Source organism: Thalassophryne amazonica, chromosome 19, assembly GCF_902500255.1.
Source record: "Thalassophryne amazonica chromosome 19, fThaAma1.1, whole genome shotgun sequence".
Taxonomy (NCBI): domain Eukaryota; kingdom Metazoa; phylum Chordata; class Actinopteri; order Batrachoidiformes; family Batrachoididae; genus Thalassophryne; species Thalassophryne amazonica.
In genome coordinates, this window is record NC_047121.1 from 37002556 (window position 1) to 37016349 (window position 13794).

At 41.4% G+C, this 13794-nt stretch overlaps 1 protein-coding gene across 1 annotated transcript in view; it reads right to left on the reverse strand.

Annotated features, from left to right (window-relative positions):
* Positions 1 to 4745: 4745 nt before the first annotated feature.
* Positions 4746 to 13794, reverse strand: part of plekhh1 (pleckstrin homology domain containing, family H (with MyTH4 domain) member 1) — a 92368-nt gene continuing 83319 nt past the window's right edge. The window contains 3 exon segments of the mRNA XM_034195402.1: positions 4746 to 5290; positions 8357 to 8503; positions 12296 to 12379. Of these exon segments, the coding sequence (XP_034051293.1) occupies positions 5138 to 5290; positions 8357 to 8503; positions 12296 to 12379 (384 nt within the window). The 3' untranslated portion in view covers positions 4746 to 5137.

Here is a 13794-nt window from a genome sequence, read left to right on the forward strand (position 1 = left end):
TTTTAAAATAATGCACTTATTCTGAAGATTTGAACATTAACACACAGATGCCCAAAGGGATTATAGGTAACAAAGCCTCCACTCATACTGATTGGTTGATTCATTCATTCTATGTAAAAACCAACACAAGTGAATCAATGTAACAAATAAATGTGCTTTTGTAAAATATGTCATTTTTTTCATTTGTATAAAAAAAGAAAGAAATTTTCAAGATCCCGCTATGACACCACAACTCTATCCGGGTAGGGAGACAAGGTTTCTTTCAATAATAAGAACAGTCAAAAAACTTTCTTGTGTGTGATTGGAGTTGTGTGGTGATAGGAATTGCCTTTAGAATGCTTGAATAATGATGTCAGTCGCACAAAGAAATCAAATAATAGTGAAAACATTTTCGGTGCGGTGTCATAACGCATCAATCAGTCGCTCCGTGAGCCATCATAACATCAAGCCTGGTTCACATGGCAAGATAATTAGGCCGATATCAGACCCCATCTTCCCCTTCGGACAATCTTAAGGACGCCCCGACAATCGTGATGATGCTAAATATAATCTTAGCAGATATTCCTGCCGTGTGTGGTTTGTAAGAGCGCTCTGATCTGCTCAGAAGGACATGAAGAGCTAAATGTGACATGGAGCCAATCAGAAAGCGAGGTGTCTGACCTGGGAATGTTTGTGTACGAAATCTGTTTGTGTGTGTTGTTTTTACCGTGAGGCTGACACCACACACTGTACAACTAAACCTGTCAGATCTATGATTTTTTTTATCTCCATGTGTGTGGTCTCTCAGTTTTGGAAACCTACAGATAATTTTAAAATCCTGCAGTCGATAACACTGTGAAATAACCGGTCGCCAGTAGATGGCAGTGTTCTATGCATTTTGACGCCGGTTATATCACACGGCCTGAATCACAACTGAACACACTTTTCAGCTTTTGGAAAAGCAACCTGGGCTTCTTCTGGCATTTTTACATAAAACAAACAATAACAACGTCTATAAACCCAGAGAATATATTTACGAGAGTTTTAGGCACAATATACAAAGAGTTTAATGCTGTTGTCTGTGTAGAGCCTGATCAGAGCGTCTCAAATGTATTTCTTCTGTCGTGAATACCCATAATGCACTGGGCACAGCTGCATGTCCACACTAAAACCTTCTAAATTAGTGCATTACTTTAAAACTAAAACATATATCTGATATTTTCACTTTATAAAACTTCAGACCTGATGTTAATTTAAATAACTTGTCCGACATTAGTTTGGTTAAAATTTTAACCATAAGTTAAAACTGTATGCCTCTGGATCAATCAATCAATCAATCAACTTTTTTCTTATATAGCGCCAAATCACAACAAACAGTTGCCCCAAGGCGCTCCATATTGTAAGGCAAGGCCATACAATAATTATAAAAAACCCCAACGGTCAAAACGACCCCTATGAGCAAGCACTTGGCAACAGTGGGAAGGAAAAACTCCCTTTTAACAGGAAGAAACCTCCAGCAGAACCAGGCTCAGGGAGGGGCAGTCTTCTGCTGAGACTGGTTGGGGCTGAGGGAAAAAACCAGGAAAAAGACATGCCGTGAAGGGGGGCAGAGATCGATCACTAATGATTAAATGCAGAGTGATGCATACGGAGCAAAAAGAGAAAGAAACAGTGCATCATGGGAACCCCCCCACAATCTACGTCTAAAGCAGCATAACCAAGGGATGGTCCAGGGTCACCCGATCCAGCCCTAACTATAAGCCTTAGCGAAAAGGAAAGTTTTAAGCCTAATCTTAAAAGTAGAGAGGGTATCTTTCTCCCTGATCTGAATTGGGAGCTGGTTCCACAGGAGAGGAGCCTGAAAGCTGAAGGCTCTGCCTCCCATTCTACTCTTACAAACCCTAGGAACTACAAGTAAGCCCGCAGTCTGAGAGCGAAGCGCTCTAATGGGGTAATATGGTACTATGAGGTCCCTAAGATAAGATGGGACCTGATTATTCAAAACCTTATAAGTAAGAAGAAGAATTTTAAATTCTATTCTAGAATTAACAGGAAGCCAATGAAGAGAGGCCAACACGGGTGAGATATGCTCTCTCCTGCTAGTCCCCGTCAGTACTCTAGCTGCAGCATTCTGAACCAACTGAAGGCTTTTTAGGGAACTTTTAGGACAACCTGATAATAATGAATTACAATAGTCCAGCCTAGAGGAAATAAATGCATGAATTAGTTTTTCAGCATCACTCTGAGACAAGACCTTTCTGATTTTAGAGATATTGCGTAAATGCAAAAAGGCAGTCCTACATATTTGTTTAATATGTGCTTTGAATGACATATCCTGATCAAAAATGACTCCAAGATTTCTCACAGTATTACTAGAGATCAGGGAAATGCCATCCAGAGTAACGATCTGGTTAGACACCATGCTTCTAAGATTTGTGGGGCCAAGTACAATAACTTCAGTTTTATCTGAGTTTAAAAGCAGGAAATTAGAGGTCATCCATGTCTTTATGTCTGTAAGACAATCCTGCAGTTTAACTAATTGGTGTGTATCCTCTGGCTTCATGGATAGATAAAGCTGGGTATCATCTGCGTAACAATGAAAATTTAAGCAATACCGTCTAATAATACTGCCTAAGGGAAGCATGTATAAAGTGAATAAAAGTGGATGACTTGAGTGCTATTGCCAATGTATTGGTATGGCATCAAAAGAATTGAGTTTGTTTTTTTTTTTCTTTTCTATGACCGCTTCTCCTTTGCCTGCAGAGAATAGAGCAGTTTCTTCTGGAACTTTTCTCTGTTTATAGAGAATAGAACTGTGCATCTACTAGAAAAAGCTATGTCTGCAAAAATGTTAACGGTCTAAAAATTATCGGACCAAAACATATTGGAAGGTAATTGATCCGATGATGGTTTTCAAAGTTATCTGAAAAGCTAATCTAATAATGAAAACATTATCTTTAATTAGTAGTTAGCGGATTAGCAGAACTGTGCCCACCACTAAAAATAACAGAGAAACAACCTGAGCTTCTCGCATGTTTACATAAAACAAACACAATAACAATCTAAAAACCCAGATAATATATTAATGAGAGTTTCAGGAACAATATACAAAGAATTTTATGTTGCGATGTTAATGCTGTTGTCCATGTGCAGCGGTTAAAGTGCAGCCTGATGAGAGCATCTCAATGCAGTTTTCAATGTTACTGACATCTTGCAGCATGGCGAACTCTCCAAAGTTTTGTGAGATTTTGCGGGATTTGAAACCTTCCATCCATCCATCCATTTTCTTCCGCTTTATCCGGAGTCGGGTCGAGGGGGCAGCAGCTCAAGCAAAGCCGCCCAGACCTCCCGATCCACACACACCTCCCCCAGCTCCTCCGGGGAAACCACGAGGCGTTCCCAAGCCAGCCGTGAGATGTAGTCCCTCCAGCGTGTCCTGGGTCTTCCCCAGGGCCTCCTCCCAATGGGACGTGCCCGGAACACCTCTCCAGTGAGGTGTCCAGGGGGCATCCGGAAAAGATGCCCGAGCCACCTCAGCTGGCTCCTTTCGAAGCTCTCATGACCAGTACAAAATCAAGAACCGAGATGTATGGTGGAGCCGGGGCCTCACCCTGGAGCCAGGCCTGGGGTCGGGCCTTAGCCCACGGGGCCTGCCGGACTCAGCCCGAAAGAGCGACGTGGGCCCTGTGGGTTCACCACCTGCAGAGGGGGCCATGGAGGTCGGGGGCAGAGAGGATTGGGTGGCAGTCGAGGGCGGGTGGCCCGGCGGCTCGGTCCGCGCTCACAGCCCCTGGCTGCTGGGAGTGAAACCTCAATAGGGCAAATTGCTGTGTAAATTTCAAAGACAAATGACTGTATATTTAAGCTTGTTTCAGGGGGTAATGATGTATTATTAAAGGCTCTCATATTACAAGGAAAACCAAACTGAATTGGATTCATTACAACTGAATTATAATAGACATAACTGCACTAAACCTGTCATAATGCATGTCATACCAGTCCCATTGTAATTTCACAGTACCTATCAAATTAAATTCTTGATTTTTTTTCAAGTCCAAGTGATTACTTGCGGTGACATGCAGTGCTAAGGCCTTTTACTTCTTTACGTTTGTCAATGCAGTTTCTACATTAGATATGAACAGTGGTGGGCACAGTTCTGCAAATCCGCTAATTAGCTAAGCTAAGCTATTACCTTTTCAGCTAACTTTGAAAGCCATTACCTTCCGTTAAATTTAGTTCCGCTCACTTTCATTCTGCTAACATTTTTTTATTTTTTTTTGCTGGTAAAGTGAGTAAATTTAACAGTCAAAAACGTTTGTAAACCCTGAAAATCATACACATTAGTTCCTGTTTATGAATGCAGAGAGCTAGCTAACACTTCCGGTTCACAGGTCAAAGCACACAAGTGCTGGTAAGAAGAAAAGAAGCTTCACTGTGGACAAAAAAAATGGTATGTAAGCAGCTCAAAAGTCAGTATTTTTATTTCTTTATCTTTTGTGCGATAAAGGTGATGACAATATTTGGGGTTTTATTTCTTATTTATTTATTTTCCATGCATTTGTTTTGTGTTCGTGATTGCCTTTGAATTTACCCAGCAGCCACTGCGGTGCTTATGCTTATGCTGGAAACTGGCTTATCAGTAGCCGACAGTGTAATCCGATGTGGCCGCGACTGAGTCAATACTAAAGGTTAGTGATTAGCGGCAACTTCTGCTAAATTTTTTTTAGTGGTTTGTCGGTTTAGCGTTAGAAAAATTAACTTTTCAATTATCGGTTTATTGGTTACTGAAGCTAACTTTGCAATTAGCTGTGCCCACCACTGGGTATGAAACATTGTACATCCAAGTGTAAGGTCTTGTGACACAAAAAAGCAACATGAAGTTCAGAAAATAGAAAAGAGCTGTCTGTAGAAATTACAAAAATCTCAAACATTTGAAATATTTCAAATTAATTTCAGCTTCATTAAAAAAAATAGTGATTTACACCTAAAAGCACAGTTGGAACACTTATTTGTTAAAGAAAAAATTCCTAAATCTAAGATTTCGTAATGCAGAAGAAAATTTTCATCTCCCAGTTAAGTCTTCTGCAATGATCCGGGCATGCATCCTGTTTTCAAATGTGCCTGTGGTTGCAGCCCTTGCTGTTGTTGCATACATGGTTCACAGTAGTGTTGGACCTTTGGTGGTGTAGTTCATAGAGGGGAAGTGCCTGCTGTCTACGTCCCAGTGGCCGTGGGACTGGTGTGAGGCAGACAAGAGGCTGTGGTTCCAGTGGTTAATGTAGCTGGCCATGAGCAGAGTCAGCTCCAGTATCTAAAATGAACAAAGCAGCAGTCCATAAAGGATCACCAGAAAAGTGGGAACTATGCAGTGTAAATTAGATGAGCAATAATGGTGATTAATTGACAGATATACAGTAGTGTTCAGAATAATAGTAGTGCTATGTGACTAAAAAGATTAATCCAGGTTTTGAGTATATTTCTTATTGTTACATGGGAAACAAGGTACCAGTAGATTCAGTAGATTCTCACAAATCCAACAAGACCAGGCATTCATGATATGCACACTCTTAAGGCTATGAAATTGGGCTATTAGTAAAAAAAAGTAGAAAAGGGGGTGTTCACAATAATAGTAGCATCTGCTGTTGATGCTACAAACTCAAAACTATTCAGTTCAAACTGCTTTTTTAGCAATCCTGTGAATCACTAAAGTAGTATTTAGTTGTATAACCACAGTTTTTCATGATTTCTTCACATCTGCGAGGCATTAATTTTGTTGGTTTGGAACCAGGATTTTGCTTGTTTACTAGTGTGCTTGGGGTCATTGTCTTGTTGAAACACCCATTTCAAGGGCATGTCCTCTTCAGCATAAGGCAACATGACCTCTTCAAGTATTTTGACATATCCAAACTGATCCATGATACCTGGTATGCGATATATAGGCCCAACACCATAGTAGGAGAAACATGCTCATATCATGATGCTTGCACCACCATGCTTCACTGTCTTCACTGTGACCTGTGGCTTGAATTCAGAGTTTGGGGGTCGTCTCACAAACTGTTTGTGGCCCTTGGACCCAAAAATAACAATTTTAGTCTCATCACTCCACAAAATATTCCTCCATTTCTCTTTAGGCCAGTTGATGTGTTCTTTGGCAAATTGTAACCTCTTCTACATCCTGGAGCTGATCAGTGGGTGAGCCTTTGCGATTCTGGTTATTCTTCTATCCATTTTGATGGTTGTTTTCCGTTTTCTTCCACACGTCTCTGTTTTTTTTGTCCATTTTACAGCACTGGAGATCATTGTAGATGAACAGCCTATAATTTTTTGCACCTGTGTATAAGTTTTCCCCTCTCCTATCAACTTTTTAATCAAACTACGCTGTTCTTCTGAACAATGTCTTGAATGTCCCATTTTCCTCAGGCTTTCAAAGAGAAAAGCATGTTCAACAGGTGCTGGCTTCATCCTTAAATAGGGGACACCTGATTCACACCTGTTTGTTCCACAAAATTGACGAACTCACTGACTGAATGCCACACTACTATCATTGTGAACACCCCCTTTTCTACTGTTTTTTTTTACTAATAGCCCAATTTCATAGCCTTAAGAGTGTGCATATCATGAATGCCTGGTCTTGTTGGATTTGTGAGAATTTACTGAATCTACTGTTACCTTGTTTCCCATGTAACAATAGGAAATATACTCAAAACCTGGATTAATCTTTTTAGTCACATAGCACTACTATTATTCTGAACACTACTGTATGTTTCAATGTTTTACAATATCTAACTGTGATATCATTTCTTTTTGGTAGAAAATGAGGTGTTTCGGCACTAAAACAGTGTCTTGTGGCTGTCCATTATTTCATGCAGAGCAGGTGGCTCTGTTGGAAAGGAGTTGGACTACAATACACAGACTGGGCTTCAATTCCAGTTGTGTCCATTTCAGACTGCCTCTGTACCCTTGACCAAAACAGTTAAGGTCCATTGCCTCGCTTCACCCATTTGTAAATTGGTACCAGGCTCATCTGGGAGTAACCTGCAATGGATCAGTGTCCCATCCAGGGTGTATCATAGACTCTAGTTTGCTTTATGCTGCAGGAACCAGAGTTAAGCGACTGCACAATGAGCCTTATGGCCTGGAATGGGTTCACATATGGATTGGAAAGGGTACAAGTTTACTTAATGTATATCTTTAACCATCTTTGAATCTGAATCAGCATCATTTTACCCTTACAGATACGACAAATGGAAGAGGCTAACCTCTGACAGCACACACTGTCAGAGCAGTGTCAAAATTTTCTAAGGCACCACGGTGGCACAAGATGTTACGAGGAATAATCCCGAATAGTAAATCGGGATGCCTTTTGAAGCATCACAGTAACTTCCAGGTCCATCTTTATCAATCTTGAACAAAGTTGGTATATAGTTACGGCCATTATCGACATATTTAAAATCAAGATCCAGTTTTTGAACTATTCAAAAATTTCACCTAGATTCTCCAAATCATTCATAGTATGTGGTAACGTCAGGGTATTTGTAGTCTTAAAGGCTTCAATTATTTTGAAATTTCTTTAAACAGGGCTTGAAACATGTTTGAATGTGCTCCATCGGGGAAAAAATATGAAGCTGGAGCAGCATTTGTTGTAGTTTTTGTTCAAAGTTGAACAGCTCGAGCGCCTTTCTTTCATTTTCAGGTGGGTTGCCAGGGCTGCACTTTATAAACCAGCCTGATAGGAGGCTGGATTAAGCCATTTCATCCGGTTTTTGCACTTTGTTTTGGACTGTGGGTGATTGTAGGAATGATTGCCCACTGTGGAACAGCTCTGTTAGCTCCAAGTAAGAAGGTCACCAAGTTCAAGGCCACTCGTGTCATTCTCCTTGTACATGTGGAGTTGTTTTAGGAAGGGCATCTGGCATAAAAACGTGTCAAATCCACAGGTTGATCTATGGCGGAATTGCTGTGGTGACCCCAACTAGAAACTGGAGAGCCAAAGGAAAGCCTCTCAGTGAAACGACTGGAACACCTGGTTTACCATCCGCCGCACACCGCCAACCTGTGAACGTAGTTTTTATGATGCAGAATCAATCCTGCATCACTTAGTTGTTAAAAATAATCCTTTGTTTGTATCATATTCTCATTGCATTTTCAGGTGTATGATAGCTATGGAGCATCTGATGACGTCATTAGGAACACCCTATTAAGTCTGTATTAATCCCCCTTTCAGATTTTATATATGTAATACAAAGATAAACCCATTTTCTCCATCAGATCTCGATTGTGATGGCATCGCTGTGTTGTAACGGATGTATATGAGCTCAGCGGAGGCTGACAACTTCAACACTCAACACATCAAATCAGTCTGAACACTGAAGGTTACCTTTGGTTTCGCCATGGCAAAGACCAGCTTCTCCACACTCTTCTTCCCAACTCCCGGCTCCCTCTGCTGGCTCACGACCACCATGAAATCGTCACAGTAACCTCCAAAGGTAATCACAGACTGGTAGGAGTATGTGACCAGCGTGTGCTGAAAATGAAAGCAGCGTCTGAGTGGAACAGATATAAACACGGAGCACGCTCAAGATTTTATTGCTAACCTGAGAATAGACCGTGGAATTTGTTTGGGAAATCATTTTTGCTGTTATTTTTTTTCTTCCCCCCCCCTTTTTTTTAGTGGCAAATTGAGCGTGACATAATCTCCAGTTTTCCGCAAATGGATCGAGAGCTCGTGACCGACGCTGCTGCCAGACCATGAATGAAACGAAGCAACACGGGCTGCTGAAAATTACAGAGCTCACGCTAACTTGTTTACATGTTTGAACGTCTGCGTGTCATGGTCAAGCATATCAAATCATAGGGCGGGCCATCTTATTTCACTGTGACATTTTAAACACCAGAGTGAAAGTCACTCCAGTCCAGTCTAGCGTTTCTTGTAAAATCTGATGTTTGTGAGGTACAAAGCTCAATGGCAACAACAGAAACAAAAAAACAAAAGCCACATAGAAGACTTGTGCGTGGCAGTTAGAGGTGTGTGTGTGAAGCATTCGCCACCCAACTCGCTCCTATCCGCCACAAACGCATCACTGCTCGCCACAAACGGGCCCACTGTTGCCAGCACTCGCTAGGGTGTGGAGAATGTTTTTGGTCATGTTCAAAATACTCTTTAACTACACTCATTGTGCGGTCTCCCCTTACACGCTACTAGCGAGGTTGGTTAGAAAACTCAAAATCCATGATCAAATGGAAGAAAACATAGACAAAGTTGATAAACACTGGGCGGGAAGCAGCGGACGACGTGATGCTTTAAACGCCACCGCGTGTACACACGCAGCGGTTACACGGTGTGCACTTGGTGGTATTGGCGATGAGTGCACGCTTGTGTGTATTGCACGCCAATGGTTGCCCCTAACACACCACATACACACACACACACACACACACACACACACGCCTTGTGTGTGAGAGTAGCTATAAAAAAGACAGCAGATTAAACATTGAAATTCAAACAGGCGATATACAGTTTTGTTTTTTTAATCAAGTATTGGGGTTGTTAATGTGGGAGGAGGTGGGTCTCTGTGTGGACTCCATCAACATCAGATTTGTTCCAACATGAATCTGATTCATACCAGAATATGATGCACCAATTTTTTTTTGCCTTTTTTGCTTCCACCAGCTGGCCACCACTTGACACAACTATTCATTCTCACACACACACACACACACACACACACACACACACACACACACACACACACACACACACACACACACACACACACACACACACACACACACACACACACACACACACTTTTGTTTCTTCTGTGATAGAACCAGTATGATACATTCCAGCTGTGCTGGAATTCCAACTCGACAACTCTTTTGAACACCACATACCCCAAGTTCACAATCCAAGATGGTGCCTCCCAGCATCAGCAGTACTGAAAGTTGTAGTTAAGTCCGCCAAGGATGTAATAAAATCATCTGCGTTTATTTATTTATTTGTATGTATGTCTGTTTGCAAGATTACGTCAAAACTACTGCACGGATTTTGAGGAAAGTTTCACCACAGATAGATATTAGGCCATGGAAGACTTTTAAATTTTGGAGGTGATCCAGCTCTAGATCAAGTTTCACTTTATATACACTTTGAAGGATTATGTCAAAACTACTTCACGGATTCTCACCAAATTTTCACCACTGACATATGAGGCCATGGAAGACTCCATTAAATGGAGATGATCTGGATCCAGATTCTGAATCAAGTTTCACTTTATAGGCTTTGAAGGATTACATAAAAAAAACTACTTCACAGATTCTCCCCAAATTTCAAAAATCTCAGTTTGCTCTTGTTTTTAATGTATCATATTTGTCAGTTACTTGTATAAACAGACCTCTTGGGTTCTTCAGTACAGAGGCAGACCAATTTAATTACTTTATTTCATCCCAAAAGATATAATGCATGCAAGCAACTAGTACAGCAGAGTGGAGATGATCAATGATCACACAGCCACTGGATTTTGGAGGTGATCCGGATCCAGATTGGCGGACATCAGAAATCTCTGATTGCTCTTGTTTTTACTGTTTTTACCTCCACCAATGATGTAATGTTTTCAGTGATGTCTGTGTGTTCGTTAATTTTTGAGTTACGTATCCTGTTGAAAGACAAACAAATAGATTTCAATGACATCTGGTGTAGCAGACAGATACTGTTCCAGGAAATAAGTGTTGGAGGTGATCCAGAAAATATTCTGGAACTGGAGATCCAGATGAATGTTTGGCACATAGTAGCATTTAACTCAAAAAGTGGTTGTGAGAAGATGTTGATGAAATTTAGTGAGCAGATTGCTAATGTTCTTGAAAATGGGGAGTTTGTTTTAAATTTGATGTGGAAAATTTTGGATCCAGGTTCCAGATGTTTTTGTGGAGGTATGCACTTTGAGTGCTTTCTTATTTTTGTCCAATTTAATAAATTTTGCACACAGTACTGTCCTACTGTGGCCTGTGGACATGTTACTGTGATATTTTTATGCATGAAATACCATAAATGGTGCATAAATGAGCCTTAAGAAAGAATCAGTTCAGACTCTGCCTGGGGAATCGGGAATAAAAATGAGGTGTAAACACAGAATTTTTTTTTTTTTTTTTTTTTTTTAAGAAATGCCTTAAAGACCATTTAAAAAAATACAAATAGATTGAAAACATTTTCTACCGAACTGCTGTTAGAGCCATGAATGCCACTGGAGCCAAATAGCCACTTGAAATAAGTGCAATATTTGTGCAATATCTACTGCCACTGAAATATTCATACAACTGTACATACTTCTCTTTTATATATATATATAATCTCTTTTTTGCTACAACGTACTTATAAATTTTTTTTCTTTTTGTTATTTGTGCTTTGAACACACCTTTTTCATTCTGTTAAATTTCATATTTCTTTTTTTCCCCAGACTTTCTAATGCCGCGTTTACACTGGACGCGACGCGAGCGACAGCAGCGACAGGTTGCGGTGTAATCCCTATGTAAGGACGCGTTTTGGCGCCAAGTCACGCAGCGAGACGCGATGGACGCAAATGAAGCGACGCGAGTGAAGCGATTTTGAGCGATTGGCGCGTTTGTGGCGCGATATTGCATCGCATCATGTCGCATTGCCCTCCATATCTTATCATATTTTACGTGCGCGTGAGCGAATCATCCCTGAAGATTATTTTACTTATTAACTACACAGATGTATAATAAAACAAATGGTGACTGGTTTCTAAACACAATTATGAGTTTTTTTGGGGGAAGAGTGAGCTGCAGCAAGCAGCGGAGTTTCTTTTTTTTTTATTGTTTATATGTGCACGCGTGAACGGGACAGGGGGTCCTCAAACTGGGTCCCGCAGAGGTGGAAAAACCACTGAAAGCAGCCGTCATCCAGAAGCAGCTCCTGCAGCAAATAATGATACTCTCTGTATTGGGAGCTTTCTACAACAACTCGCTCCGTGTGATCAAGGTCCGTCATGTTAACTTGACGGACAACCAGAACAGGCGAGCGGAATGGAAGCTCCTCCTATTTGATGACGCACCGGGGCGAATTTTCGCAGCAAAAGCAGAGCGACACACCAGGCGAAGGAGGCGTGTCCATCGCCATGTGACCCCCGCAAATTTGTAGCGTCTGATCGCACCCGGTGTGAACATGGCATATGTCTGCATGTGGTTTCCTCAGGTTTATATTTGCACTGAAAGGCTTGCACCTTACTTTTCATTGTACTTTGTTACAATGACAATAAAAAATCTGAATCTAATACATTCTGAAATAGAGCCACAAACTTACCATTGTGTTGTCTAGTAGACACAGCCCGTCCTCACTGACCGCCAGCCACACCTGGTTCTGCTCAACAGGAGACAGGGGCACCGGCTGAGGACGAGCAAACAAAAGTCATCAGCTACACAGATGATCTGTGCAACGTTGGAATAAGAATGTGTTTGACTGTCATTGAAGGAACACAAAAGCTTGTATCTCACTGGGCTGTGAAACAGTGCGAAAGACATTGTTGGGGTGGATTTGCGAAACTTTATGAAACGTACACGTATGCATTTTCCTTGCATGAGTCATAGGGTGTTGCTGTCATGTTGGTTGAAATGTGAACTGTTAAAAAATTGCGCAGTCGCAGATTATCTCTTTAAATAGTCACAGAGTCCTCGAGAGCATCTCAAACTCTTCTCGATTTAGTTTCTGTGAGTCAGAAAGTGCGCAACAGATTTTGACGACACACTTTTCCTTTTATATGACTGGAGAGGAACAGTGCTTCTGGAAGCGGCTGAGCGAGTCCAGTAGCCTCCAGCCATGAGGCTCTGCAGCTGGGCGGGCTCCGACTCGCTGTGCACGCACCGTCATGGGCTGGATGAGTCCTGTCTGATGGTGGAGGAGCTGTGCAAGATCTGGATTTATCTTCTCATTTCATTTTTTACTGAGGACCACAACTGAATAAGTTTAATGCTATATTGTGTTTTCTTTGTCAATTGTATATACTGTATTGTTGAGATGCTGTGGGCTGTCACTCTGGACAACATTCTGCAAGTTGGTGACTGTGTTGCCATACAATTTTCTGCCATTTTATCCCTCCTCTGTGGAGCCATGCTAGGCTTTCCTTATTATTTGATTATTACCCGAGGCCAAAATATGGCCATTGGGTATTGCAAAGGCTTTGTGTCCGTCTGTCCGTCTGTCTGTGCTCAGCATAAGTCCAGTCCTATTACTGCCAGGGTCTTCAAATTCACAGGGAACATTCTTGGGACATAGACCTTGGACAAGTTCACAGATGGCTAACCTTGACCTATTTTAAGAGGGCAAAAGGTCTCATTCTACTTCATATTTTGATGCTCATATGGCTGAGGGTATTTTAGCATTGCATTAGATTTATTATTTGCAGGGCTCTCCATTTCAGTGCATGAGTGCCACATGGGATTCGAGCACTGAAATGGAGAGCCCTGCAAATAATAAATCTAACGCAATGCTAAAATACTGCACTGAATACTGCACTGATTCGAGCACTGAAATCAGCCAGATCCTTGCACCCGTGAATGCCAAGATCGACATTCTCGAGCTGCACTTGTGCGAAATGTATGCTAACTACTCACGATTTTTGGCCCAATTTTTGCTGCCAGTCCATGCAACATTTGGGCAACACACCCTAGCGTGTAGCAAATATCGATTCAATGAAATTCCAACTAAAAAACTGAAGCAAATTTGCGGGTTTCGTTGCAAATTTGTGCCTACAACTATTCCCCAACAGTCACAGTCCAGTGAGATAATACACCCTACTGTACGTG